Source organism: Micromys minutus (genome assembly GCF_963924665.1).
Source record: "Micromys minutus genome assembly, chromosome: 25".
Taxonomy (NCBI): domain Eukaryota; kingdom Metazoa; phylum Chordata; class Mammalia; order Rodentia; family Muridae; genus Micromys; species Micromys minutus.
Genome location: NC_137960.1, coordinates 6,601,007 through 6,628,737, shown reverse-complemented (window position 1 = coordinate 6,628,737; position 27,731 = coordinate 6,601,007). Strand labels below are relative to the sequence as shown.

General features: G+C 46.0%; 1 protein-coding gene across 2 annotated transcripts in view; it reads right to left on the bottom strand.

The window, feature by feature from the left end:
* DNAH8 (dynein axonemal heavy chain 8) overlaps positions 1 to 27,731 on the bottom strand; it is a gene marked incomplete at its 3' end in the record, with an annotated part of 214,111 nt that overhangs the window by 175,019 nt on the left and 11,361 nt on the right. For both annotated transcript variants that reach the window (XM_080938138.1, XM_080938139.1), the window contains exons 7-17: positions 25,733 to 25,834; positions 22,086 to 22,232; positions 19,353 to 19,550; positions 14,833 to 14,909; positions 12,626 to 12,725; positions 11,478 to 11,597; positions 9,927 to 10,062; positions 7,873 to 8,060; positions 3,082 to 3,162; positions 2,493 to 2,609; positions 612 to 731 (exon numbers count right to left, since the gene is read on the bottom strand). In XM_080938138.1, coding sequence (XP_080794264.1) covers positions 612 to 731; positions 2,493 to 2,609; positions 3,082 to 3,162; positions 7,873 to 8,060; positions 9,927 to 10,062; positions 11,478 to 11,597; positions 12,626 to 12,725; positions 14,833 to 14,909; positions 19,353 to 19,550; positions 22,086 to 22,232; positions 25,733 to 25,834 — 1,386 coding nt within the window. The remainder of the gene's footprint in view (positions 1 to 611; positions 732 to 2,492; positions 2,610 to 3,081; positions 3,163 to 7,872; positions 8,061 to 9,926; positions 10,063 to 11,477; positions 11,598 to 12,625; positions 12,726 to 14,832; positions 14,910 to 19,352; positions 19,551 to 22,085; positions 22,233 to 25,732; positions 25,835 to 27,731) is intronic.

The following is a 27,731-nucleotide window of genomic DNA, read 5'->3' as shown; positions in this document are numbered from 1 at the left end:
GGGGAGGGCAAGGGGAGGGGGAGGGAAAGGGAGGGGGAGGAGAGGGGAGGGGAGGGAGGAGAGGGGAGGGGAGGGGAGGGAGGAGAGGGGAGGGGAGGGAAAGAAAGGGGGGAGGAGAGGGGAGGGAAGGGAAAGGGAGGGGAAGGGGAGGGGAGGGAAGGGAAAGAAGGAACAAAGGTTAAGAAGGAAGAAAGGAAGGAAGGGAGGGAGGAAAGGAGAAAGGAAGGAAGGAAGAAAGAAAGGAAGGGAAGGAACAAAGGTTAAGAAGAAAGGAAAGAAGGGAAGGAAGGAAGGGAGGGAGGGAGGAAAGGAGGAAAGAAGAAGGAAGGAGGGGAAAGAAGGAAGGAAGGGAAGAAAGAAGGGAAGCAAGGAGGGTGGCATATTCCTTGGAGGATACACTGAAGGAAAGGACCCTTCAGTGACAGAGACACTGACTCAGCACTCCAGAACAGGTAAATCACACCTAGGTGTGGCTCTCTCTCCACTGGAGCTAATGGGGCCAACAAGTCTTTGATGTTTAGGCGATTTCCCACAAAAGCTAGTTCAAAAATAAAATAAAAGGCCCAGGTGTCCACTTTTCAATTGCTTATTCACACGTTAGGTCAGCGCACCTCGTTGAGGGTCAGCATGTCTTCTACTTTGGTGGCGCCGCTGTCCGACAAGGAGATCAGCAGAGTCTTGGCAATCTCCTTCAGAACCGTGTCGATATGCATTTCGCACAGGTCGTTGACCTGCCCACGAGACAAAGACACATAAAAAGTAAGAAATAGCTTCTCTCCCTTTAACGCTAGAGTTTTTAATAATTTAACTGGAATTAATAAGTCCGTCTACAGAACCGAATCTAGAAACCTGCATCCCGGTCAAGCTGCATTTGGCAGTCTGCTCAGGAAGGCGTGTGCAAAGAAACCACGGCATGGTTCTACAGCGGCGTGGGCCGGAGCGTTACTCGTGGGCATGACTGCCTTTGATCCTCCTCTTGCACAAAAAAAAAAGCTGTTCACGCCCCAGTTTTATGGCTAAAGACACCAAGGCTCAGAGCAGGAAATGAACTAGGAGAGAACACACAGCTTGGGAACAGCAGGGGACCCTGGCCAGGTTTCACAGGCTCCAAAGCCTCTGAGTCTGTCTGTGACATGACACGTTTAGGCAGGGTCAGGGTACACGGCCATCCTCAGCGTTCTACAGTCAGCCTATTTTCTGTGTGTGTGTGTGCGTGTGTGTATGTGTGTCTGTCTGTCTGTGTATGCATGCATGTGTGTGTGTGTATAACTGTGTCTGCCTGCCTGTATGTTTACTGTCTATGTATCTGCCTGTTTCTGTGTCTGTGTGTCTGTCTGTGTGCATTGCGTCTCTGTATGTGTGCCTGCCTGTCTATCTGTCTGTCAGTGTGTCTGTCTGTGTGTGCATATGTCTGTGTCTGTCTATGTATGTGTATATATATATATGTGTGTGTGTCTGTCTGTCTGTATGTCTGTGTATGTGTACATTTATGTGTGTGTCTGTATGTATGTATGTGTCTCTGTGTCTGTATCTATGTGTGTATCTGTGTTTTTGTCTATCATTATGTATGTATACATGTCTCTATGTGTGCATGTGCCTGTGTGTCTGTATGTTTGTGTATGTCTGCATATACATCTGTGTGTGTCTATAGGCATATGTGTCTGTGCATGTTTCTGTGTCTGTATCTATCTGTGTATCTGTATGTATAAATGACTCTGTGTGTGTATGTGCATATGTGTCTGTATGTCTCTGTTTGTGTGTCCGTGTGTGTGTGTGTGTGTGTGTGTGTGTGTGTTTGTGTGTCTTACTCATTCACTCTCCACTTTGATGACTGAGGCAGGAGATCTCTCTCTAAACCAAGAGCTTGCCAAATTGGTAAGTCTAGTCTGCCAGCTTGTCCTGAGGCAGCTTGTCCTCTGCCTCCCAAGTCTGGAGTTGCCGGTGGCCCCCACATGGCTGGACTTTTTATGTGGGCACAGGGGAATCTCATGGTTGCCTAGGAAACCCTTTACCTGCTGAGCCACCTCTTCAGCATCCACTCATCCTAGCTTAAACCACCTTAGCACTGAGGGCAAGGTAAAATTGGGGATAAACACAGGACAACCCAGAGGGAAAGGACCCAAATCAGTAACATATTTTTTATGTATTTAATGGATGCTCTTTTAGTTAAACACCATACCCCTTTTAGGATTTATTCATTTTTCTTAGCCACATGTTGTGTGTTTCAGTTCGGGCATAAGCGTGCAAATTCAGGACCCCACGGAGATCAGGACCCCATGGAAGCTGGAGCTATGGGCAGTTGTGAGCAGCCAGACACGGGTCCTGAAAACCAAATGCAGGTCCTCTGCAGACTGGACCTCCCTCTTCACCCCCCGAGCCACTTCCAGCCCAGATCACACCCTTTGGTAACCAAAGGGCCTCTGGGTATGATTCAAATGCTACTTATAATTTGCATGTTGGTGTGTGCTGTTCTAAAAGATTATTGGCTTTACCTTCTTTAAAAGCTGGTTGAACATATCCAGAACAGACTCAACCTCTTTGAAGAAGCTCTCCAGCATCAGTGAGGACCAGGTCAGGACCGTGAGCCCTTGTCTCAGGACGGACTCCACCTAGGAAGAGCAGAAAAGGTGACCATTTTCCCCGTGGCTCGGAAAAGCCTCTTTCGTTGCTTGAAAATATTATGTGATGCACCGGCCTAATTAGATTCCCTCTCCATTACAGCTAATAGAGGTGGCTTTTCTTTTGAATCATCTTTGGTTGTCGTGGAAGCAGCTGTCAGTTTTTGCAAAGCACTCACAGCCCGTGTTTACTTGTCTTTTTCACGGGTAACAAAAACCCATCATTCTGAGGGGGGAGAGAGGGAAGTGGGGAGGGAGGAAGTGAAGAGGAAGGGGAAGGGAGGGAAGAAGGGAGGGAGGGAGGGAAGGAGGGAGGGAGGGAGAACAAGCCAGAGCTGGAAAGTTGATATGAGAAAAACAGGTGGTCAAGGCAAGGAGATGTGTTCTGAGATCCGTCATCTATACGACAGGAGTCTAATTTTAAATCGCGGGAAATCAATATGAACCCTTCAGCGCCACCAACCTTCTGCATTTTGGGGGTCATCAGATTGACGAACACAGAAGGCACTTCCTGGCACAATTCTTCGTAATACTGCAGAAGGCCCTGCACAAAGTCAAAACGGCACAGCTTAGCTTCGATTCCTGCGGATGCATTGACCACATTTCGGCCCCCTACCGGAAAGGCCTGCCAGCGTGGGGGCTGCTTGTTTTCCGTGACACTGGCTGGCTGTACCCTTTGGTCAGCTGTCAATCACAGGTGCATCCCCTTCACATTCCAACATGTCCGGGTCACTTCTTAAGATTCTCAGGGGTTTGTTTTGTTTTTGTTTTGAGACAGGGTCTCAAGTAGCCCGGGCTGGATGTGAACTACTCCTGCCTGGTTTACAGACATGTCCCGCAGTCCCGGTTCCTAATCTTTTGACCTACTGAAACACACTCACCTCGGGGGCTGGACACAAGGCTCAGTACTTAAGTATGCTTGGTACTCAAGGTAAGGACCAGAGTTCACATCCCAGTACCTAAGCTGGCTGGCTCACAAGGTTTCCTTGTGTACCCTTGTTCACAAGTGGCAAACGCACACGCAAAAGCAAACAAACAAAAAGAAAGGCACTCATCACCAAAGACACAACTGATTCTTATATTTCTTTATGTGCATAGGCTTTTTGCCTGCCTTACGGCCACAAACCTTATGCATGCAGTGCCCAAGATGGCCAGAAGAGGGCACTGCGTCCCAGAGACTGGCTACAGATTGTTGCTGTTTTGCAGCAAGTGCTCTTAACAGCTGAGTCATCCCACAAGCCCCTGCTTCCTCAATCTGAATAAATTTAACTGCTCCACACAACCAGAACGGCTAGGCTTTTGGTTTTCTTTCAGAGATGAGCCATGAAGGCCAGTTTGGGCTGGTTTGTAACTGACTGCAGTGTGTGTGTTGGGAATTGTGGGACGAAGTTGATTAGCTGGTTTTTAAGCAACCTGGGTTTTCCTTAATAGCTTCAGAGGTCTCTATTTCCCACGGAGTAGTCTTTCCTGACACTCAGCAAGCAAGAATGACTTTCACGATGTCACCCGATGCTAATGAAATCCCAGGAGATTCTGTATGAATGGTGTTGGGTGCAAAGCCCCAAAGCCAAGCGCATGCACGGTCTCCCCAGTCAATGCCCCTGCGGTGGGAAGGTTCTTCGACAATTACATCCTGTTTCCGCTAAGAGCATAAACTACTCTGGTCTTCTGAAGAAAACAGACAGAAATCTCTGTCGCGTTGGACTAGAAAAAGATTTCTCAAACAGGACAGGGAAGATTCGAGCATGTAGAATGGTCAGGCATAGTGAGGCACGCCTTTAATCCCAGGGCTTGAGAGGCAGAGGCGGGTGCTGGGGACGAGCAAAAGAAATTTATTCTAAGCACTACCAGTTTATTTTCAGACTCTACTTAATCATAGGGAGAAACTCAATTCAAGGTTCCAGGCCCTAGGGGGACTGGGAACCTCCCTAGAGCTGAGCAACTTCTTTGTAAGGAAATAGTTATCTGAGTCCAGGCAACGTGTAAGGAAACAGTTGTCTGCTGAGTCCAGCCATCTTCTCCATCTTGCTGGCAGGGTTAAACAAATTCATGTTCCCAGGCCTAGGAACAAACACCTAACCTACTTCTCCAAAAGTGTCTTAAGGGATGTAAGCAAGTCTGAGGCCAGCTAAGCTAAGAAAACAAACAAACAAACAAAAAAGACTGGGTACTGGGAACCAGAGGGTCCTCTGCAGGAACAGCAAGTGTTCCCAGCTTCTTGGCCATCTCTCCAGCCCTCTTTTAAATATTTTAAATCTTACTCACTCATTAACGGTGTCATAGATGCACACACCGTATTTTGATGATAGCCATTCCCAACACGTGCCCCTGTTTGCTGGTCCTATTAAAGCCACACATCATAACCAACATTTAGGTTTTTTAGAACTTCAAGTAGAACCAAAGTTTGAAATATCCCTTTTTTAAAAAAATTTCCTTCTGAAAGAACAAACCAACCAGCTTGTCCCTACTCCCAGACGTGGACGTTAATTAAACCAAGAGATTTTAATGTCGTGACATATTGACGTCACCGTCATCTTCCCAGAAAGATCCGGGAAGAGTCCTATATTGGCTTATTATGTTCTGGATGAAAAGAAGCTAATCCTCTTTGTGCCCAGGCAAAGAGAATTCCTTTTCCCACTGAATCATCAGAGGCCCCATTAATTTCTATGTACTCATTTTATAATCCATATTTAATCAGTTCTTTATTCTTCGGTTTATATTCCGGTCTTTTGCTATGACTAATGCTTCTGGAAAGAATTATCTTCACATTGATTTATCTTCCCGCCTCTCCAAAATATATGCCCACAGACTTCCTGGGGAAAGCAAGCAACACCCGGGGTTCGTTCGGTTTGCTGTTCTAACTGGCTCCTCAAAGGACGTTCCCGACTCTTTTGCACACACCTTTGAAACCAGGTGCTAAGTTTTAACACGCTCTTCCTTTGCCTACCTAGGCTCGGTTATGTGCATGCATGTGTCGGTGTGCGTGTGCATGTGCACACAAGTGCCCACAGGCACCAGCAGAGGGCTTCTAATGACCTGGAGCTGGAGCTGCGTGTGGTTGTGAGCCACCCACTGTGATCCTCCGCAAGAGGAGGTTACACTCTTACCAACTGGGCCGTTCCTCCAGCCTCTTCCGTCTGCTTAACTGACCTTCTTTCATGATACTTCAGGGTTTTTTTTATGTTTTTGGCTTTTTTTGTTGTTGTTGTTTTGTTGGTGGTGGTGGTTTGGTTTGGGTTTTGTGTGTGTGTGTTGTGTTGTTTTGTTTTTAAAATAGCAACTTACTAATTGCTCTGAGAATCCTGGAACTCATTATGGAGACCAGGCTGGCCCCAAACTCATGGAGACTCTCCTGCCTCTGTGTCTCAAACGCTGGGATTAAAGATGTGTTCCGCCGCACCTGACTCATATTTTTTAAATTTTAGGTTACTCATGAGTGAACTGAAATTAGAATGGTTCATTTTTTACCCCACAGCGCAGGAGAACCCCTTCCCATCTGTGCTACTTTATAGCCATCCCTCTCTCATAATTAATATTTTATTAGTGCCCAGCATTAAATATATTAAAGTTAATTTCTTGCTCTATAAAATTATAATTAAAGACCTATTAAACAGGATGCTTCATCATTTAGGACCCAGAAGTCCAAGCGAGCTCTGCCGTTTTCTTCCTCCTTTCCTTCTCCCATCTTTAGGAAGTTTGCAAGCCGGTGTTCTAAACCTGCTGGGAACGGGGGCCGCAGAGACTGGATGCTGTGAAGAGGATTCGTGTTCTGATCCCAGTACCCTGACTGCGTCAACTAACTGTGAGTCACAAAGGCCTGGAACTCCTGCTTCAAGGGACCTGACACCTCCTCTGTGCTCTTTGGGTACCTGTGTGTGTGTGTGTGTGTGTGTATGTGTGTGTGTGTGTGTGTATTCACACATGTGCATACAAATGAACACATACACACACACCAGTTTTTTTCTTTTCTTTTCTTTTTTTGGTTTTTTGTTTGTGGGGGAGGGAGTAGAGACAGGGTTCCTCTGTGTATCCCTGGCTGTGCTGGAACTCACTCTGTAGACCAGGCTGCCCTTGAACTCACAGAGATCCGCCTGCCTCTCCCCCCAAAGTGCTGGAAGTAAAGGCGTGCGCCACCACTGCCTAGCTCAATAAACCTTTTAAAAAAGGAAATAATAACCTACTGAGAAACCTTTTCTTGCACCAAAATAAATAAATAAATAAATAAATAAATAAAAACTCCTCCAAAGGTAATCAGAAGTGAGCTAGACAGAAAATGTCTGCCACACAAGCATAAGGACCTAAGTTTAGATTGCCAGTATGCACACTGGTGGTGGTGGTGGTGGTGATAAGGTTATTTTTAAAGCTGTGGCCACGTTCATCTGTAGCCGTAGGGTGGGGGGAGCAGAAGCAGGGGAATCCCCAGAGCTCACACTGGCCAATCAGTCTTTCTAGTCAGTGAATGTTGAGTTCAAAAGTAAGGTGGGGTTCGAAAGATGGCTCAGTGGTTAAGAGCACTGGCTCTTCCTCCAGAGGTCCAGAGTTCAAATCCCAGTCCCATATCAGGTGGCTCACAACTGTCTGTAATGGGATCTGATGCCCTCTTCTGTCGTGCAGGAGTACATGTAGACAGAGCACTCATATTTAAAAAAAGAAAAGTAAGGAGAAAGCAATAGTAGACACTCAGTGTCAATCTGTGACCTCTACACTTGTACCCACATGCACACTCACAAACATGCACACACATATGCATGTGCTTAGACATTCACATGTACACACATGCATGTGCACACATGCACAGAAACATGCACACATACAAGCATGTATATACACAGAAACATGCAAAAAAATAGAAACATACATACACATACACAGAAACATGCACACACCCAAACATGTACACACATACACTCACATGCACAAAGACATGCATGCACACATGCAACATGCTCACACACATTCACATGTAATACATCCATACAAACACACACACAGGCACATGCACACACATGCATACTTGCACATAGACATGCACACATACATTCACATGCACAAAGACATGTACACATATACATACACACACACATAAACATGTACACACAGAGAAACATGAACACAAGCATGTGCACATCAACACATGCATACAGACATAATACACACACAAACACGAACGTCTACCCACTTGTATGCACACACATATAAACATGCACACAGGAAAAGAAAAAAAAAAGTCATCAGAAGCCCCCGTCCCTCTCACCTGCAGATACAGCTGGTCTGCCTTCAGCTTGCTTTCCAGTTTCAGCAACTTCTTTGCTTGTTCCGGAACATCCAGCTTCATCTTTATCATGCACTTTGTTTCCCGCACGACTTCCAAAATCTTAGGATCAAAGTTAACCAGCAACTTCCCCGTTTCAGGATGTCGCACAAACAGTGTGGCTTGCAAAGCTGCAAACGAAACCAGTGCTGGTGTCAATCACCCTGAGTGCCCCTTCTGCATCCCGGCTCCCTTCCTAAAGGCAGAGCAATAGTTCTGGATCCTGGGCTGGAGAGATGGCTCAGTGGTTAAGAGCACTGATTGCTCTTCCACATGGTGGCTCACAGCCATCTGTAATGGGATCTGATGCCCTCTTCAGCTACAGTATACTCATATACATAAAATAAATAAATCTTTAAAAAAAATAGTCGGGATCCTACAGTGCAAAGTCCCACACAGTCAGCCATTGAAGACTCAGATCCAAAGAGAGAAAAGTTGATGGGTTAGCGACAGACTGTATGTCACAAACTGCAATACTTCCTTGAGTGGGTCAAAGAGTTCTATCTGTAGATTACTTTTAACATGTTTTATTCGTGTTTTATGTGCTTGGCGCTTCACTTCCACGTACGTCTATGTGAGGGTGTCAGATTCCCCAGGAACTGAAGTTACAGACAGTTGTGAGCTGCCATGTGGGGGCTGGGAATTGAACTCAGGACCTCTGGAAGAACAGCCAGTGCTCTTAACCACTGAGCCATTTCTCCAGCCCCTTCTGTAGCTCATTATTATGGATTGTATCTTAACCCTTGTTTTGGTTTCATTTCTGTTACAGTGATAAAATACACTGACCAAAAATACCTTGGGGGAAGAAAAGATGTATTTGCCTTTCAACTCCAGATCATCGTCCATCACTGAGGAAACTCCAGGCAAGGACCTAAGGTAGGTCTACTTACTGTTGTTCCACACAGCTGGCACTCAGGACCTCACTTCCTAGCCAAAAAGTATAGAAAGAACAATGGAGGGTGCTGCTTGCTAACTAACACTCAGGCCAGCTTATACTCAGCTAGGTTTGCTATAGAGTTCAAGACCACCTGCCTAGGGATGGTACCGCCCACAGTGGGCTAAGCCCTCTTAGATCAATTAAGAAATCAAGGATGAGCCACCACATCTGGCCCTTCACAAGGTTCTTAATGGGGCCAGTTTTTTTCTGAGGATCTCAGCTAAGCATGTTATCCAACTTACTTGGGATCCTCTCAGAAATGAATTAGAAACCACATGTCCATTCAGATAAATCCCAGAATAACTCCAAACACTCGTTTAGCAAAATCTGCCTGCCTTAACACTGTACTGAATTTGCAGGGCAGAACAAAAGAGTCAAAAGCATCAGACAGCTCCATAGGGACAGATGGGACATAAGGGCCACTCCAGGCAATAGTGGCCACCTGAGATCTGGAAGATCTCCATCAGAGAAACTCTGTGCAGTGCCCATCAAAAGGAAGCCCGGCCAGTATCCCAAACACAGTCACATACAGCCAAGCCATAAGACAGGAAATGGCCCACAGTCTGGACTAGCATGAAAAGCTCCAACGTTACGCTGTTAGCTTTGCTCAGGAGCACTTCTCCTGGGCATTAACCCACTGCTGTGGTGAACGGAACCTTCTAGTGTCACGTGGTATTCTCGTGAGGCAAAGAACATTCCATACAACTTGATGCACACTTAGTCTGTCAAGACCGCCTGATCTCCATCTGCTGAGCCAGGGTCTCGAATTACTATAGAGTGAAACAATTAGACTCTCCTCCCCGCAGGGAGCCCCAGGAATCTGCCTGATTTCACCCCCTCCTCCTTGCCCCCTTCCCCTGTCCCCAAGGGGTATGGCACCCACCCTGGCTTTTTGTCATGTGGGTTCTGCAGAATAAACTCAGGCCTTCACAACTGAGCCACCTCCCCAGCCTTACGTCTAAACTTGAATTAACCAGCCCGGTCATACGTAAGAATGCCAAACGCCAACAGATCATGAATTTGTTGGAAACTCGGCCCCACCCAAGAGCCTTATACGCACCGTACTGGAGCTGAGAAACCTCCTTGACCCAGGCTGTGTGGTAAACCACCTCGAATTCCACCAGCACGTACGAAATCTTGTTATACTGGCGGATAACGGCTTTGCCTTCTAAGCTCGACAAAATGTCTGAGTTTTTCTGGGGGGTTGGGGGGAGGGGTGGAAGTAAGGGAGGGGAGAGAAGGTTATAGTTTTAAGACACTGCAGACTTTATTCCACAAACGACTTACACTGACATCAAGTAGACATGGTAGCCATTTAGATCCTGCCTTAGAGTAAGACCATGATGGGGAAGGTAAGAGATACTGAAGACCGGAAAATTCAGATAGTACAGTGGAAAGATCAGAAAGGGCTGAAACAGAGTTCTGTTGGCCCACAACCAACCACAGGCAGCAGAGTTCCTCGTCTTTTTAGCTTCCCCTCTTTCCCCATGTACCTGGACAAGGAACAACTGGCTGACTTTCCTTAAACGGTTATCAGAACAAATTCCTTAATACTACACGGCATTGGAGGTGGGACCAGGGAAGGGAGGATGAATCAAAAATGATTCCTTTTTGTTAACGCTGAAGGAATTCACAAACGCCAGGCTGGATCCTGCCACTATATCGACTTTGCTAGAGTTTAAATGTCTTTGAAGATTTGATGTGATTTTTTTTTTTAAACTGGGGAGATAGGGGGTATGTGTGCACAGGTATGCGGGTACACACAGAGACCAGGAGAGGGTGCCAGATCTCTTGGAGCTGAAATTACAGGAGCCTGTGAGCCACCCAACATGGGTGCTGGGAACTGAACTTGGGTCCTTGGCATAAAAGAAGTCTGCATTCTCAGCTGCCGAGCCATCTCTCCGTGCCCAGCTTGAATATTCGTAACTATGCAGATTAATGAAGCAGGCGACACCAGCAGACCAGAATCTTTACATGTGATAGTGCCCCAGTAACAAAATTACTCCAAGGCTGAGGTCCTATAGGTCATTTTGTTCTCTATTCAGGCATGAAATACAATATCAAACGAGGCGGACTCTGCTGTGGTACTCTGTCTCTTACACAAATAAAAACAACAGGAAAACAAAGACAAAGCTCTTCAGAGACCTAATCATCTCAGACTACATAATACCAAGATGCCATGCCTGGGGCTCAGTTCTTCAAAGAGAAATTCAGTCGGCACCCCCTTCTTGGCTTTCATTAAATATACATCAGCACCTATCCATCCACACACGCAAATGAGAGATGGGACATGAGCTTACACTGCGTGTTTTCCAAACAATCATTTTTAAGAGCCCTTATAAAGTGTCTTCTGTTACTAAAAGAGAAGATCTGCCAACTGTAATTGAACTGCTTGGTCCACTAAACATGGAAGGATTGACTTAGCCCCTCTCTGGCATGTTTGTAAGTTTGGTTGGCTTTTGGTTTTTGTTTTTTTGTTTTTTTCCCTCTCGGTTAAAGCACTGGTCCTGACTACTTCATTGGCATCAGTATTATAGGACAGAAAGCGTGCGTAATGTAATCCCGTTCCCACACCACCATGATCCGTATGTAAGTTGTATGATTGGCTTACAAAGAAATAGTTGATGGGCTCATTTATCCGGCGGTACAGCTGCCTCACCCAGAGAATTTTTCCCGCTATGGGGGGCATGTTGCGAGCGAGAGGGGGGTCATCTTTCTGAGAATGATAGAGCTGTAATTAAAGAAATATATATGACATTAATATTTGCATGCAACACAGTGGAGGACAGGAAGAAATCTGCTGTATTTGAATAGGCGGTTTCACCGTGGTTCTCGCTCGGGTTGAATGCACCAGAGGTAGTCGATGAAAATGCAAATGAGATTCAGAACCAATAATCTGGGGCTCAGAAAACAATTACGTCCACAATATAGGACACTTACTCTCTCTTTGCCTTCATTTCCTATTACATGTTGTTATGCTTTTGATTAGAAATGCCCCACAACCTTCTAGTGTGTGTGTGTGTGTGTGTGTGTGTGCATGCGTGCACATGCGCATGCACACTCGTGTGCACTCGAACACTCGAGTGCACACGAACACGCTGGGGCACCTGTTTGATTTGAGCACTCAGGATCTGAGTCAGGTCCTCATGCCTCCATTGTCTTATATCTGCCCTTTACTAACAGGGCCGTCCTCCCAGCCTCCGTTGTCTTATATTCGCCCACCCCTAGGCGATGGTGCTATTAGGAGGTGGAAATCCATTGAGAAGGGATGGGCCTCTGGAAGTTACACCCACCTCCCAATCTAGTCTGGCTGGCTGCCGTGCGGCTAGCCTTGGGTTTACATCCCTGCTATTACTGAGCTACTCCAGTACGACAGGCAACAGTAAACGCTCTCCATCGGGTGTTTCCGTGGAGGGTTGCAGGAGTAACTCGAAAGCCTGTTTTCTCCTCTGCTCCCACCTCACACTTTAAGGAGGCAATCCATAGAGGAAACATGGAGCCGGAGCTGGTGCACAGCTGCACCTGCATTTCCGCAAAACACACGAACCTAGCTAGGCTCTCCTGTGGGGACACGAGAAGACTGTGCCCAAGGGACACTTCTTAACAGCAAACAGGTAGCAAACGGGTGGGGACCTGGCAGTCCAGGGACCCTCAAGACTCAGAGGGATTCTCCGAGAGCCTTTGTTCCGAGAGGAAAACTCTGGGGATCCAGGCATTTAATGACAAACATACTTGTCTGTGTACATGCAGGGCGCCTACCTTCTTGGTAGCTTCAAGCTCGGCCACATAACACTGAAGAATCCGTTCAATTGTGTGATTGATTTCCATCTGAAGGCAGGGAATGTTCAGCTTCTGAAACCTAAAAGGAATAGAAGCTGAGTAACCAGAAGGGAAGCAAGACGCGTACTGCAGACCCCCTGGAGTGCTAACCCTTCGTCTAGGGTTCTGGTGGGCGAGCCTTGTGTGTGACAACAGACCAGGCAGGTGCACCCTCGGCTTTCCTGGACCCCCGCAGTTCGCACACTGAAAAACAGATACTGTACTAGTGGCCTGCCAGCCAGTGTCACATCTACTCGGGGACTAGACGATGCCTGGGAGGTGCCAGGACCACACTGTTCTGATAATAAAACAAAGTGACCAATAGTATATTTATAGATAAAGAGGGCGATGGGAGACAGATGGGGGGAGGGGAGGTGTCACCTTTAAAATGCTACCTGAATCATTTGTCAACATCATCTCATTCCTGCTGTGAATTTCGTGGTGGTCTCTTAAAAGACGATCACTGTCACGTGAGATACAGAACTGTGGCAAAGCCACTAGGAAGACAGATATACTGATTCCCAGGGAAGAATTCCTAAAGGTCCCTCTGGCATAGGTCTTGTCTTTCATCTGTCTCTGTTTGTGTGTATATGTCTCTGTCTCTGTCTCTCTCTCTGTCTCTCTGTCTCTGTCTCTCTCTCTCTCTCTCTCTCTCTCTCTCTCTCTCTCTCTCTCTCATATTTATGCACATTAGGGGGTATTACTTGCTTGACCATGCCAACAATTTTTCTGTGTACACCACATCTGTTCCAGTTTGCTTCTCTTGCTGTGATAAACACCAAAAGAAACTCGGGTCACCATCCCTAACAACTGCCTTTCTTACATAGCCCAGGCATCTGCCTAGGGATGGAACCACCCACGGTGAGCTAAGCTTACTTATATCAATCAGCAATTAGGGGAAATGCCCACAGACATGGCCACGGGTCAATCTGATGGAAGCAGTTCCTCACTTAATGCCCCCTCTTCCCAGATGTCTCCAGATCTCTGTTGAATTGACATCTAAACTATGACAATATGCAATCATGTTCTTTGGAAACTCTTTCCCCAAGTAAAATTAAACATTAGTTATTCCCTCCCCAATAACTATGAAATTAGAATGAAGCGTGTTACATGGTCACTCGAGACTTTCTTATGAAAGACTTTTCTGTTATAATTTTTTAATTCATTGGAGCCTCATAGCACACACAACTATCATCGTATTTGGGAAGTAGATGGGGCAGGGGCAAGAGATTAAAGGTTTTCCTTGGCCACAGAGCAAATCTGTGGCCAGCCTGGCTTATAGTGAGCCTGTCTCAAAAAAACAAAAAATCTACAATGGTATGAAAAACTAAATTCTTTCTTTCAAAAACCTATTTAGTGGTAATTGAAATGTTACTGTTCATAACACTTACGGTTTATGAAGGAGAGGTTTCCAGAACATCCAATTTGAAAAGGGACAGAGACTGTGTGTGTGTGCGCACATGTGTGTGTGTGTGTGTGTGCGTAGGGTAGGGGGCTTGTGTGGGGTTATACAGATACTTCTATGTGCCGGTACATAAGCACATGTGTATGCATGTGTGGAGACCATAGTACAACCCCAGTCACATTCCTCAGGTACCGCCCACCCTTTTTCCTCTTTTGAGACAGGGTCTCTTCCTGCCCTTGAACTTACTGATTCAGCTAAACTGCATGGCCACTGACCCCAGGGATCCTCCTGTCTTCGCCTCCCCAGGAATGATGGGTTACAGACATGCCCCACTCTGCCTGGCTTTCCTCCTCTCCCTCCTCCTCTCCTCTTCTTCCTCCTCCTCTTCCTCATCCTCTTCCTCCTCCTCTTCTTCCTCCTCCTCTTCCTCATCCTCTCCTCTTCCTCCTCCTCCTCTTCCTCCTCCTCTTCTTCTTCATCCTCTTCTTCCTCCTCTCCTTCTCCTCCTCTTCTTCCTCCTCCTTCTCTTCCTCATCCTCTTCCTCCTCCTCTCCTTTTCCTCCTCCTCTCCTCTTCCTCCTCCTCCTCTTTCTCTTCCTTTTCTTCCTCCTCCTCCTTTTACATGGGCTCTGGAAACTGAACTCGGATCCTTCCCACTGTAAAGCAAGTACTTTGCCACGCCAGCTATCTGAAACCATGCTTTCAAAGGAACCAACCCTCCTTCAGCCCCTGTCATAAATACCTCTGAAGCAGCTGCAGAGCCTGCTGGGAGGACAAGATCTTTCCAAAGGTACTGTTCATAAATGCCTGTATCTGAATCTAAAACACAACATTAACATTCAAGTTACGTTTACGTGAAGGAGTCTAATTTTGTTTCACAATTAATGGCATTCCTAAAGACCCAAACATATCCACCACCTAAGCGCCTAGAGATGCTTGTGGCCTTGTCTGCTGGGGTGGCCACAAGCCACACTGGCTACTGAATGAAGCACCACCAGTATATGTATACTGAATATAAAACACATACACAACATCTTAACAACTTTATAGCCCACCACACTCCCGCCTACACACCCATGAAGGCTATATAAACTACTTCCGCCGTGCCTTAGAAAGTCATGGCATGTGAACATTATAATATTCCAAACAGACCGGACTAAACGTGGTATAGCATCAAAATGAGTCTCGGCTTCTGTTTAGTCCATTCGTGTGGCTGCTAGAAAGACGGGAGTCAGTCCCTTGGGTGGTTTGCATTTGCATCTCCGGGCTGGCTATTCTAATTGAGAGAATGTATGGAGGGAAAGGGTCCCTTGCTAGGTGCTTTTCCTTCCTTGGAATGCTAATTTCTAAACGTGTAGCTGGGACAAACAAAAGATATGAGCTGCCCATACTGCTGCCCTGGGAAATCTCGTCACGGGCTCAGTAGGAACAGGGGGCAGAAAATGTTCCTCCAAGACTCCTGCCACCCTTGGCAATGAGCTCTCGGCCCTGAAAGACAGAACTGAAATCGCTCTTTGCCGATTATGTTTTTCCAGTGTGGACTGTATCAGTACGGGTGATCCAGCAGGTCACACCCACAGTCAGACACCGGGAATGGAAGGAAAGTCAAAATACTGACAGCCCAGTAAAATTATCTGGCACTAACTATCCAAGGGATTATATGAGCTGGGACTGACAGCACATTCCTATCATCCTAGCGCTCAGGAGACAGAGGCGGGAAACCTGAAAAATCTGGGGCCAGCCTGTGCTATCTACAGAGACCCGTCTCTCAAAAACTGAAGGGCTGGATGTGGTACAGGGCTTGCCTAGGTGGAATGAATCACTAGTCCTCAAAAAAAAAAAAAAAAAAAGAAAGAAAGAAAGAAAAGAAAAATAATATGGTCACTAACTTTATTAGAAGCTAAAATTTACATCTTTCATAATATATAATCTTCATTAATAAATCATAAAGTTTTCAGGGAGCAAAATTTTTAATTCCTGTTGCCATGAATATTTAATTCCCAATGTATTTCGGGAATAAATTCCATCCAGCCCAACTAGCCAACATGAACAGTAATAAAGGGAATATAGCTTGATATCAGAGCATACTTTACAAAAGTGGAAGGGAAATGAAAAATAAGTTAACTTATCGGGCCTGATGATGTGGGCCTATGACCTCACTCTGTAGGCTAGTGTAGAAAGTTCAAGGACAGGTTTCGCCCACAGAGGGAGTTCAAGGCCAGCCTAGGCATCTTAATGAGACCCCCCATGTCAAAAAGTAAGAAAAGGATGGGGATATAGTTCAGTTCTAAAAGTACTTGCCTAGCACAGATGGGACCTAGTAATGCATGCACAACAGCAACAGCAGCAACAAAAACAATGATTTAGACAGACAGACAGACAGACAGGATAAAACTTCAGAGATGATTCAACAGTCAAGAGTACTGGCTGCTCTTACAGAAGACCTGGGTTCAATCTCTAGCACCTACCAGGCAGCTCACAACCTCCTATTAACTCCAGTTCTCGGGGGATGCAGTGCCCTCTTCTGGACTCTGCTGGAACTGCACGCATGAGATGTACACACATAAAAGAAAAAGGTTTTTTTTTTTTCTTTAATTGAAAGGAAACCTGTTCCAAAAGCAGACAGCCTGACTGTGGGAGCGGTGACACTTTAGGAGCCAAGACTATATGTAGTATACATTTTACAGCCTTTTGAAAGCAATACATTGTGCATTAAGTCTTAGTTTTCCTTCATTCTTCATGTCAAGAAACAAGAGTTTCGAAAATTGGGGAAGAAAAAGAAGGCTGGTGCCAAAGCTCACCAGGTAAAGGTACTTTACACCAACGTATGAAGACCCTTCGCATGTCTTTTACTGGAATTCCTGATCTTTCATTAAAATATATTGTCCAAGAAAGGGTACAGAATACAAAAGAGTGGGCAGTTTAGCTCTGCCAAGACAGGGCAGGCTAGTCCTTCATAACAATTCCTACTTTACGTAAGGTCTGTCAGATGGTTCTGGGCCGGAAGTTGATTGACAGATGCTCCAACATCTTGAGGAATATGGGGGCTGCCCAAGTAGTCAACTGTCTCTGCAACTTATTTACATTTTGGAGGCTATGTTTTTATGCTTCCTATATATTCAGGTAGTATTTAATCTGTTCTTGGATCCCTAGTGGGTAAGGTTGAAGACGCGTTGTAGTCTCATAAGCAAATTTAAGTGGTTTAGCATTGGGGAAGATGATCTAAAAGAATGGTTTCCAGATGGTAATGCAAGTTAAAATCAGAGCATAGGGACTGGCTCAGCGGTTAAGAGCACTGACCGTTCTTCCAGAGGTCCTGAGTTCAAATCCCAGCAACCATATGGTGGCTCAACAAACCATCTATAATTGGATCTGATGCCCTCTTCTGGTGTGTCTGACAGCTACAGTGTGTTCATATAAATAAAATACATAAATCTTTTTTAAAAATCAGAACATAACTCAGATATAAACTCCTTAGGCTAGGATAAATGTTAATGTACCTAAATTGACAAAATTGGACGTTATTAGTGTATATCTAATAGTTTACATAACTGTTACTACTGTGTTCAATGTATATCTGAGAGAAAAGCTTGTTAATGAACAAAAAGGGGGAAATGCTATGTATTTGGTTTATTGCTTATATTATGTTAACTGGGTTCCCAAATTACATGGGAATTCATGTATCTACATGCAAGACACTGCAGGTCCCTGCCCCCGGCTGGCTGTAATTGGTAAGTAAAGCTGCCAGCGACCAGTGGCTGGGCAGGGAGACAGAGGTGACACTTGAGATTTCCCAGGCAAGTAAACCCAGAGAAGATGGATTTAGAATCTCCATGCTGGGGAAGCAGGAGGATCAGGCTTGAGAGCTGCAGGCAGAAAGCATACAGCCATGTAAGATTCGGGAAGAGCAGCCCCAAGGCCCCCTCCCCCAATTATGTCTAGAGTAACACAGATGGAATATAGATGTTAAAAGATAAAAAAAAAAAAGATGAGAGGCCAGAAATATGATATGGCCAGTAAAGCACATAGGTTGCAAGCAGCAAGCATGGAGACATAATTTCAGATCCCATAGTGGTTTGCATGAAAAGTGCCCCCACAGACTCATAGGGAGTGAAATTAGTAGAGATGTGACCTTTTTGGAGTAGGTGTGGCCTTGTTTGAGTGGGTATGACCATGTTGTAGTGGGTGTGGTCTTATTCAACTAGATGTGATCTTGTTGGAGTAGATGTAGCCTTATTTGAGTGAGTGTAGTCTTATCCAAGTAGGTGTGGCCTTGTTTGTATGGGTGTGGTCTTGTTGGAGTAGGTGTGGTCTTGTTTGAGTGGGTGTGGCCTTGTAGAGTAGGTGTGAACTTATTAGAGGAAGTGTGTCACTGGAGATGGGCATTGAGGTTTTAGAAGGTCCAGCCAGGCCCAGTGTCTGGGTATCTTCTTGCTGCCTGTGGATTTAAATGTGGAACTCTTAGCTCCTCTCCTGCACCATGCCTGCCTGCATGCTGCCATGCTAGCCACCATGGTGATAATGAATTAAACCTCTGAACCCGTAGCCCAGACCCAATTAAATGTTTTCTTTCAAGGGAGTAGCTGTGGTCATGGTGTCTCTTCACAGCAATCAAAACCCTGACTAAAACAGGTTCCAGAATCTTCATTTAAAAAAAAAAAAAAAAAAAAAAAAAAGGTAGTATCTGGCTACAATCCTAGCAATGACTCGAGATCACAGAGATAGAGGGATCACTGGAAGTTTGTGGTGAAGTTTCAGACCAATGACAGGTGGCAGCTCAGATAAAAGGTAGAAGACACCTGAGGTTATCCCCTGGCCATCCTACCTTGCACTGGACACATGACCAGTAGCATTCATGTGCACGCATGCACACATACACATACAGGAAGAAAAAGGTTTTATAAATTGCTTTTAAAATTATCCACCTTACAGATTTCTTAAAGCAACTTCAAACATGAATAAAATAAATAGTAAAGACATGGGGCTAGAGAGATGGTTCAGCAGTTAAGAGCCCTGGCTGCTCTTACAGAGGACCCAGGTTCCATTCCCAGCACCCGCATGGTGACTCACCACTGTAACTTCAGTGCCAGAGCGTCTGATACCCTCTTCTGGCTTCTGAGGACCCAGGCATACACGTGGCACACAGAAACACATGCAGACAAACAGGAGCATCAGTCTGCACAGACATTTTAATAACAGTACCAAGCAGACCCATCCACCATGCTTTGGTTTTTATAAATACAAGTTTGTGTAGCTACCTACCTCTAAAGTAGTGATTTTCCCCATAAAATCTGAGAAGTCTGTGTCGAATTCTGTTCTTCGTGGATCCAGGATGTCATATTGGTTCTTCTTAATCCCCTGATAGATGTTCTTGAACTTTATCCCCAAAATATCGATTCCTTCAATTGTAGAGTTGCTCAAGGCTGAGTACGTTTGCACAATGGTGATCATCTCTGTGATCTTCCAAAAGAAACGTTAGGTGGTTAGACGTGAGTTCTCAGGCCCCTTCTCCAGACAGGGCTCCTGTAGTAAACGTCACTGGCCAGTGGCGCTAATTTGAAAGGTGGCTGAGACTTTGGGAGATAGAACTGGAGTAAGGAGGCCACTGAGGGTATGCCAAGTTGGATACTTCTGGTTTCTTTGGAAAGTCAGATATGTCAAATGAGATTTTGCTGGGGCGCACAGGTGAAAGGGTGTTTTGCTGGGGCAGACAGAGGTGAAAGGCTATTTTGTTATAGAAAACATATCAAAGGACCTGAAATGAAGGAATATAAATATGGCCCCACAGACAGTGGAAGACGAACAGAAAGCATTGATTTCGCTTGCCCCACTTTGCTATTCTTTGCCAACAAAGCCCATGTATTGGTTCGCCTTCCATAGCTTTACTGATCTCCACTAGCGGTGACGCCAGAGAGAAACCGGCCAAAGAACTGCTTGTAAAGTCCCTGCAGCAGCTTGCTGCCTCAGCGGCCTCCCCTCAAGACGGTTGCAAGCCTGGGGTAGTTTCTTCAGGATTGAACTACAGCTGCTGATGTGTGCACGGTGTCTGAAGCTGCCAGTTCCTGTGTGGTGTCTGCCTGCCGAGAGGACGGGTCTGCAGCTGCTGAGGCTGCTGAGTCATGGTTGGTGTTTGCTATGGGACTGAACTGCTGCCAAAAGACATCGAGCTCACCCCCAAAGAACTACTGCCAAACAGGTCCACTTCCCTCACATCCTAATAACTTTTCTCTTCTACTACCCATGGTGGGTGATGGGCAAGAGAGAAGGTTGAATGTTTCATTAAGAGTAGATTGCAGGGCTGGAGAGATGGCTCAGCGGTTAAGAGCACTGACTGCTCTTCCAGAGGTCCTGAGTTCAATTCCCAGCAACCACATGGTGGCTCACAACCATCTGTCATGGGATCTGATGCCCTCTTCTGGTGCGTCTGAAGACAGTTACAGTGCACTCATATAGCTAAAATAAATAAACCTTTAAAAAAAAAAAAAAAAAAAAAAAAAAACATGAACCATAATAAGAGAAAACATGTGGCATTTGTCTCTCTCTGTACTTAGCTTAATCCGTTCACATGGTTACCCTCAGTTTATATCTGTTTTCTTACATCATCTAAGACTTATTCTATTCTTTAAGTATATAGATGGAAGTGTGAGTATTTATGCACGTAACTGCAATTTCCTCCAGAGGCCATAAGTGGGCATGGGATTCCCCCTGGAACTGGGGTACAAGTAGTTAAGAGTGCTGGTAACTGAACTCACTGCTGGGCTATCCCTACAACCCCTCCAAACTAGTTTTCAGGCCAGGGCCTCTCACTGAACCTGGATCTTCTCTGATTGGCTAGGCTGGCTGGCCAGTGAGCTCCAGAGATCTGTCTCTGCTCTCCCAGCACTGGAATTAGAGGTAAGCATCAGTATATCCAACTATTCACAGGGCTGATAGGTATCCTCACTCAGGGCCTTATGCCTACTCAGTAAGCACCTCACCAAAACCGGCTCTCCAGCCCCAGGATATCAGGCACCCTCTGCACTGGCTGATTTTGTGTGCCAAAGTGACACAAGCTGGAGTTATCACAGAGAAAAGAGCCTTCCTTGAGGAAATGCCTCCATGAGATTAAGTTGTAAGGCATTTTTCTCAATGAGTGATCAAGGGTGGGGGAGGGCTTAGCCTATTGTGGGTGGAGCCATCCCTGGGCTGGTAGACCTGGGTTCTATAAGAAAGCAGGCTGAGCAAGCCAGGGGGAGCAAGCCAGTAAGCAGCATCCCTCCATGGCTTCTGCATCCACTCCTGCCTCCAAGTTACCTTGTGTGAGTTCTTGTCCTGACTTCCTTTGGTGACGAACAGCAATGTGGAAATGTAAGCTGAATGAACCCTTTCCTCCCCAACTTGCTTCTTGGTCATGATGTTGTGTGCAGGAATAGAAACCCTGACTAAGACACCCTGCAAAGACTGACACCTTGGAAGCTTTAGTGTGGGTTCCCTACAGCCTTCTAAACAACACCATTCCTCCTCAGTCAGAATGACTGAAGTCAGAGGTACAGGGGTTTCTGGCAGCTATCTCTCCAGCAAAGGCTTCCCCTACACACTGTTCAGAAATACATCTCGAGTGTTGGCCCTGGGAGGGGGGAGAGGAAGGGGGGAGAGGGAAAGAGAAAGAGAAAGTAATCACACAAATGGACTTTCAGATGCTGCCAGCTTACAGGGCCCAGCAGCCGCACACATTTTCTCAGGTTGATATTGTGGTCCAGGGCAGAAGCCTTCAAGTTCAAGATCTATCTGTGCAAGAAGAATTGAGGTCTTGGGAGAGGTGAAATTCTGCAATAGCCTTGTGCCGGCACAAGGCACAATACTGTGGTCTATGAGTTGGATCAATACCAAGAGGAGGCCTGAGTCAATGATCCTCACCCACACAGTACCTGAGTCCCCAAAATAGCCAGCACCATGTGGTTCAGGGCAGTGGCGGGGGGGGGGTGGTTGGGAGTCCTGGGGCTGCAGAATTCTTACCTTCTCCAGTCTTTTACAGAAGGCTTCGAATTTTCCAAATATGTACATCTCGGAAACCTCAAAAGACTTCTCCCCCGAGGATTCTAAAATCTGCTTCCGTGTTTTGTGAAAGGATGCCTGGTACTCCTTGAAAAGGAAGATACAGTCCTGCAAGAGAATTAGAAAAAAAAAGAAGAAAAACCAATCAGGGAGGGGAATGGGGGACAGGTATATGGTAGACCAACCACACCAGCCCCATCAGCCCCTCAAACAAAGGCTGGTGCTGTCAAGTCCTCCATATATCAAAACCGATGAAGGACAGTACCTGTTTTTAAATATTTATTTTAAACTTTATTATAAAAAAAGGTCACACACACACACACAAATCATGCACCAGAATTATCCAGACACTTGGGGAACTTGTATACAGTTAGAGCAGCCATTCAGAAAGCACAGTTTTTTGTCAAATGTTCTCTTTTATTTTTAAATCTTTTATTATTACTATTATTAATTTTATGTATGTGCGTACACTGTAGCTGTCTTCAGACACACCAGAAGAGGGCATCAGATCCCATGACAGATGATTGTGAGTCACCATGTGGTTGCTGGGAATCGAACTCAGGACTTCTGGAAAAGCAGCTTTGACCTCAGCTTTGGTTTGATATGCACATGGCTGATTAAGTAAAACTGTTAAGCTGTTAAGCTGCCTTCTAATTATTCATGCTTGCAGCCAGAGACTCAACCAGTTCGAGGCCACTTTACTGCAGTGGGGCAGCTGTCAATGGAGGCTTTGGATTCTTTTAAAATCCAGTTATGTTACTTTTTTTCCTTCCTTCTTTCTTTTCTTTCTTTCTTTCTTTCTTTCATCCCATGTGTGGGAGGCTGCTTCACAGCAGGTGATTATGATTTGCCTCATGCACTGGGAGAAGGGGAAGTACCTTTGCCAGCTGCAAATAGTTTAATTCTGAGACTCTGGAGAAGGGGTAAATCCCAGAGCCCTGGGAGGGGCAAAAGACGTGAAGAAAAAAAGATAAAAGGAGGAGAGAAAGGAGGGGAAGAGGTGAGAAGGAAAGATAGGAGGGGAAGGAAGGAAGGAGTTGGTGAAAGAGGGGAGGGGGAAGAAGAGGGAAGGAGGAGAGGGAGGAGGAGGAAGAAAGGGAGAAGGAGAGGAGAAGGATGAGAGGGTAGAGGAGGTAGAGGAGGAAAGGGAGAGGAGGGGAAGAGAGGGAGAAGTGAGGAGGAGAGGGAGAATGAGAGGAGGAGGAAGAAAGGGAGGAGGAGAGGAGAAGGATGAGAGGGAGGAAGAGGAAGGTGAGGAGGGGATAAGGAGCCTTCTGCTCCCCACTGATGCTCTAGGTAGCCCTTGTTGTGGTTCCTCACGTGTTTCCAAGCAATGAGAAGTTGGAGATATCTTGATGACAAAGACTGGGCTTGCCCCAAAAAACTCAACTACCCTAATCAGCTGAAAGTAGTCTAAGGAGGTCTCCGCTCCCTTTCCCCCTCTAACCTTCTTTCTTCCCTCCCTAGGAGTTGGAAGGGAGGTAGAGATGCAAGAACCCCAAAAACATAGCTGCCTCCCCGCCCCCCCCCATAGCATCTACAGATGTAGACTGGCCAGAACATTGAAAATGAGAGACTTAGCACTCAGCACTCAAGGGACACCTATCAACACCCCCTCCCCAACCAGAGCTCGGGGACATTGGCAAGGAGGGGACAGAAGGATGTGTGAGCAGAAAGAGGGGTCGGAGGGCTGTGACATTCTAGACAGGATGTGACATTGTGTTTATTAACTCACGGCCGCTATAAGACCTGTACAAGATCAAGCCAGCCAAAAGTCAGGCATGGATGGGGCGGATGAGCTCCACACCCCACCTCTTACTGAGGAGCTACTGACGGTTTATACGTGTTGGGATGGGATGTCTCTCTTTTAGAAGGATGTGGCCGCAAGGAGTATCCTCTCAGCTCCTGGGGATAGCCTCACACCAGTGCACTAAATGGACTTGGTGGGCCTTTAAGAATAAAATAATTTGGGAGAAGATATTGTTATGGTTTGTCTATGCTCAGCCCAGGGAGTGGCACTATGAGAAGGTTTGGCCTTATTGGAGTGGGTGTGGCCTTGTTGGAATGGGCGTGTTACTGTGGGCATAGGCTCTAAGACCCACATCCTAGATGCCTGGAAGCTAGTCTTCTATTAGCAACCTGCAGATGAAGAGGTAGAACTCTTAACTCTTCCTGCACCATGCCTGCCTGGATGCCGCCATCCTCCCATCTTGATAATGGACTGAACCTTTGAACCTGTCAGCCTGTCCCAATGAAATGCTGTCTTTCTAAGCGTTACGATGGCCATGGTGTCTGTTCACAGCAGTAGAACACTGCCTATAACCGCCATTCAGGATTTCTTGGCCATCCTTGCCCTCAGCCGTGGCTCTGGAGCACTTCTGCTATTTCTGAGATTTTTTTTTTTCCTCCTTGTTCACTCTGGCACTCTGTGAACCAGCTCATCTTGTCCCTTCTAATAAACCATCTTGTCCTTGCAGGCGCGTTTTCTTTTTTTTCTTTCTTTTTTTTTTTATTCCACACTCCACCTTTTAGGTGTATTCTCTGGACACATTTCAAAACTCCTTCCAAAAGCATGTGCTTTGTTGTCAAAAGGTGAAAGCTGTGTCCGGGCTTTCAAGTCTCCCTGAAGGCGGCTCCCTGATGCCTGGAGCCGGGGAGGGATGATCTGTGAGTTACTGTTTTGCTACTCTGTATCTGACAGTTCTTTGTCCGATAGTGCTCCTGATCCAAGGAAAGGAATCTGTGTTTCTCCGGACTGACAATCAAGTCCCATCTGGAATGTATACGGGAGAAGAGACGCCTACACCCTCCATGGATAACTGCAGATGAGTCCTATTCAGAACAGTTTTTCCCTTCGCCCATTCATTTCTCCACCTTTTGTTGCTGTTGTTTGAGAAGGAGGTCCCATGCAGCCCAGGGTGGCCTCAAACACCCTGTGTAGCCAGGATGGACCTTGAATTCCCAATGTTCCCATCTCTGCCTCACACCTCCCACCCCCCACCCCTGTACTGGGGCGACAGGGATGTGCCTCCATGCCTCTTCTAGGGGCTGCCAGAGATGGGACCCAGAGGCTCATGCATGCTTAGCAAGCTTTCTACCAATCGAGCTACATCCTTAGCCCAGTTTCTCCACACTTCTAGAATACGCGCCTCAGCTTCCTGTTTTCCTTCTGTAATCTAAGCACAGATACTTATCTATAGCTTTTGGGGCCCAGAGGGGAGGAGCTTCTGTCCCCAGCCTCTGCAGGGCCAGTGAGTGTTGCAATCCAACACTGCAAAGCTTCCAGCCAGAGCCCACTTTAGTTAGTTTTCCCACTTCTTCAGCTACTTTAACCTGCTGCAGAAAATACTTTGTTACTTTTAATTATGGGTGGGGTGAGCATTGCGCATGCGTGTAAGTGCCTGCGGAGGCAAAGGCTTCGGATCCTCACAGCATGTTAGGGATACTTCACCAGAGTCAAGTATTCCTGACAATCCTCTTTTATATTCCCACACTACTCCGTTCAGGACCCCTTCAAAGGGAACATGTTTTCATGAACGAACAAAGGGAACGAGGCTGAGCTGCCAGGGGAGAGCTTTGCTTCATGAAAATGAGACGCTTTCACAAACCTGGATCTTTTTTAGCACGGCTGGTGTTTCCTGGTCCCACACATGGTTTGTTCCCCCATCAGTAATGTATGCTTTACAGGCTGTCACCATCTGATTTGTTACCTAAAATAAAGGTGGGTACAAAGCGGCTGTAGATAAATGGCGTTTAAAAACATAATATGCATGGTAAATAATTTGTGGAGCAAATAAATCACAAAATTTAAAAAAACACACACAATGATAAGCAAAACACAAACCCAATCAAAATAAAGAAAACCCAAAGTCACATTTACCTACTGCAGTTTTGTCTCTGTCGCTGGGGCCATAAGTCCCAAAGTCTAAGCACATTTTCTATTTGTCTAGTACACTTCCATCTAAGTCCTGACCGAGTCCAGAGTAATGAATGACAGCCATTTAAAAAATGGTTAGGGGAGAGGGCTGGAAGGAGAGGGCTCAGCAATTAAGAGCACTGGCTGCTCTGTCAAGGACTGGGGTTCAATTCCCAGCAACCAAATGGCAGCTCACAACTCCAGTTCCATGATCCAACACCCTCACTAAGGCATATATTCAGGCAAAATGCAAATGAACATTAAAAAAATTAAAATTTAAAAAAGAAAAACTGGTTAAGGGGGGGGGGGGGACTATAGGTCAATGGTAGAATTCTTCCCCAGCATGCTCAAGACCTTGGGTCCCCTCTCTCTCTCTTTCTCTCTCTCTCTCTCTCTCTTTTAAATTTATTTATTATATATAAATGCACTATAGCTGTCTTCAGACACACCAGAAGAGGGCATCAGATCCCATTACAGATGGTTGTGAGCCACCATGTGGTTGCTGGGAACTGAACTCAGGACTCTGGAAGAGCAGCCATTGCTCTTAACCACTGAGCCATCTCTCCAGCCAGGTTCCATCTCTTAAAACAGGTGAACTGGTGCTGGCCTATATAACCCCAGCACTCAGGAGGCAGAGGCAGGTGTCAGAGGTTCAGGTCATCTGTTCTCTACTACATAAAAGAATTTGAGGTCAGCTTGGGAAACAGGTCCGTGGGGGAAGGAGAAAGAAGAGAGAAAGAACAGAGAAAGAGGGAAGAGACAGAAGGGAGAGAGGAAAAAAATGGTGTAGACACGGAACTTGAGACAATTTTTAAATGCATGCAAGATCTCACACACACAAGCAAGTAGGAAGTGTCTACAGAAAAGCAACACTGAGATTCAGAAAGGCTGGAGAGATGGTTCAGCAGTTAAGAGCACTGACTGCTCTTCCAAAGCTTGTCCTGAGTTTAATTCCCAGCAGCCACATGGTGGCTCACAACCATCTGTAATGGGATCTGATGTCCTCTTCTGCTATGTCGAAAGACAGCAACAGTGTACTCATATACATGAAATAAATCTTTAAAAAAAAGAAAAAAAAGAAAGAGTGATCATTCTGGGAAATCTTAAACATAGGTAACAGTGTGAGTTCAGCCTGAGTCCGTGGCCCTACAAACTAAACAGCAGGCTCAGTGGCCAACGCTTTTTCCATGCGGAGCCGTCTCTCCAGCCCCAGGACTATTTTTCCCCAGCAAAAGAAACAGTAAATCCCCAAATGAGGATGTGTGCAAATGCGAAACATGAGTGATCAGAGAGCCTTGTACTATTTGTTAGGCTGAACAGTTGCTTTAGTCACTTCAACTGCTGTGAGAAAACACTATGTGTGACCAAGAGCAACTTGGGGAGAAAAGGGTTAATTTCAGCTTAGAGTGCCACACCACAGTCCACCACTGGGGGGCAGTCAGGGCTAGAACCTGGAGTCAGGAGCTGATACAAAGGCTCTGGAGTAATATTTCTTGGCTTGTTCCTCATGACCAGCTCAGCCTGCTTTCTTATACACCAGGGACCACCAGCCCAGAGGTGGCACCACTTACAATAGGCTGGGTTCATCAATCACTAATCAAGAAAATGCCCTAAGGTCTTGCCTACAGGTCGGTCCTATAAAGACATTTCCCTATTACAAGCCTGTCTTCCCAGATGACCCTAGCTTGTGT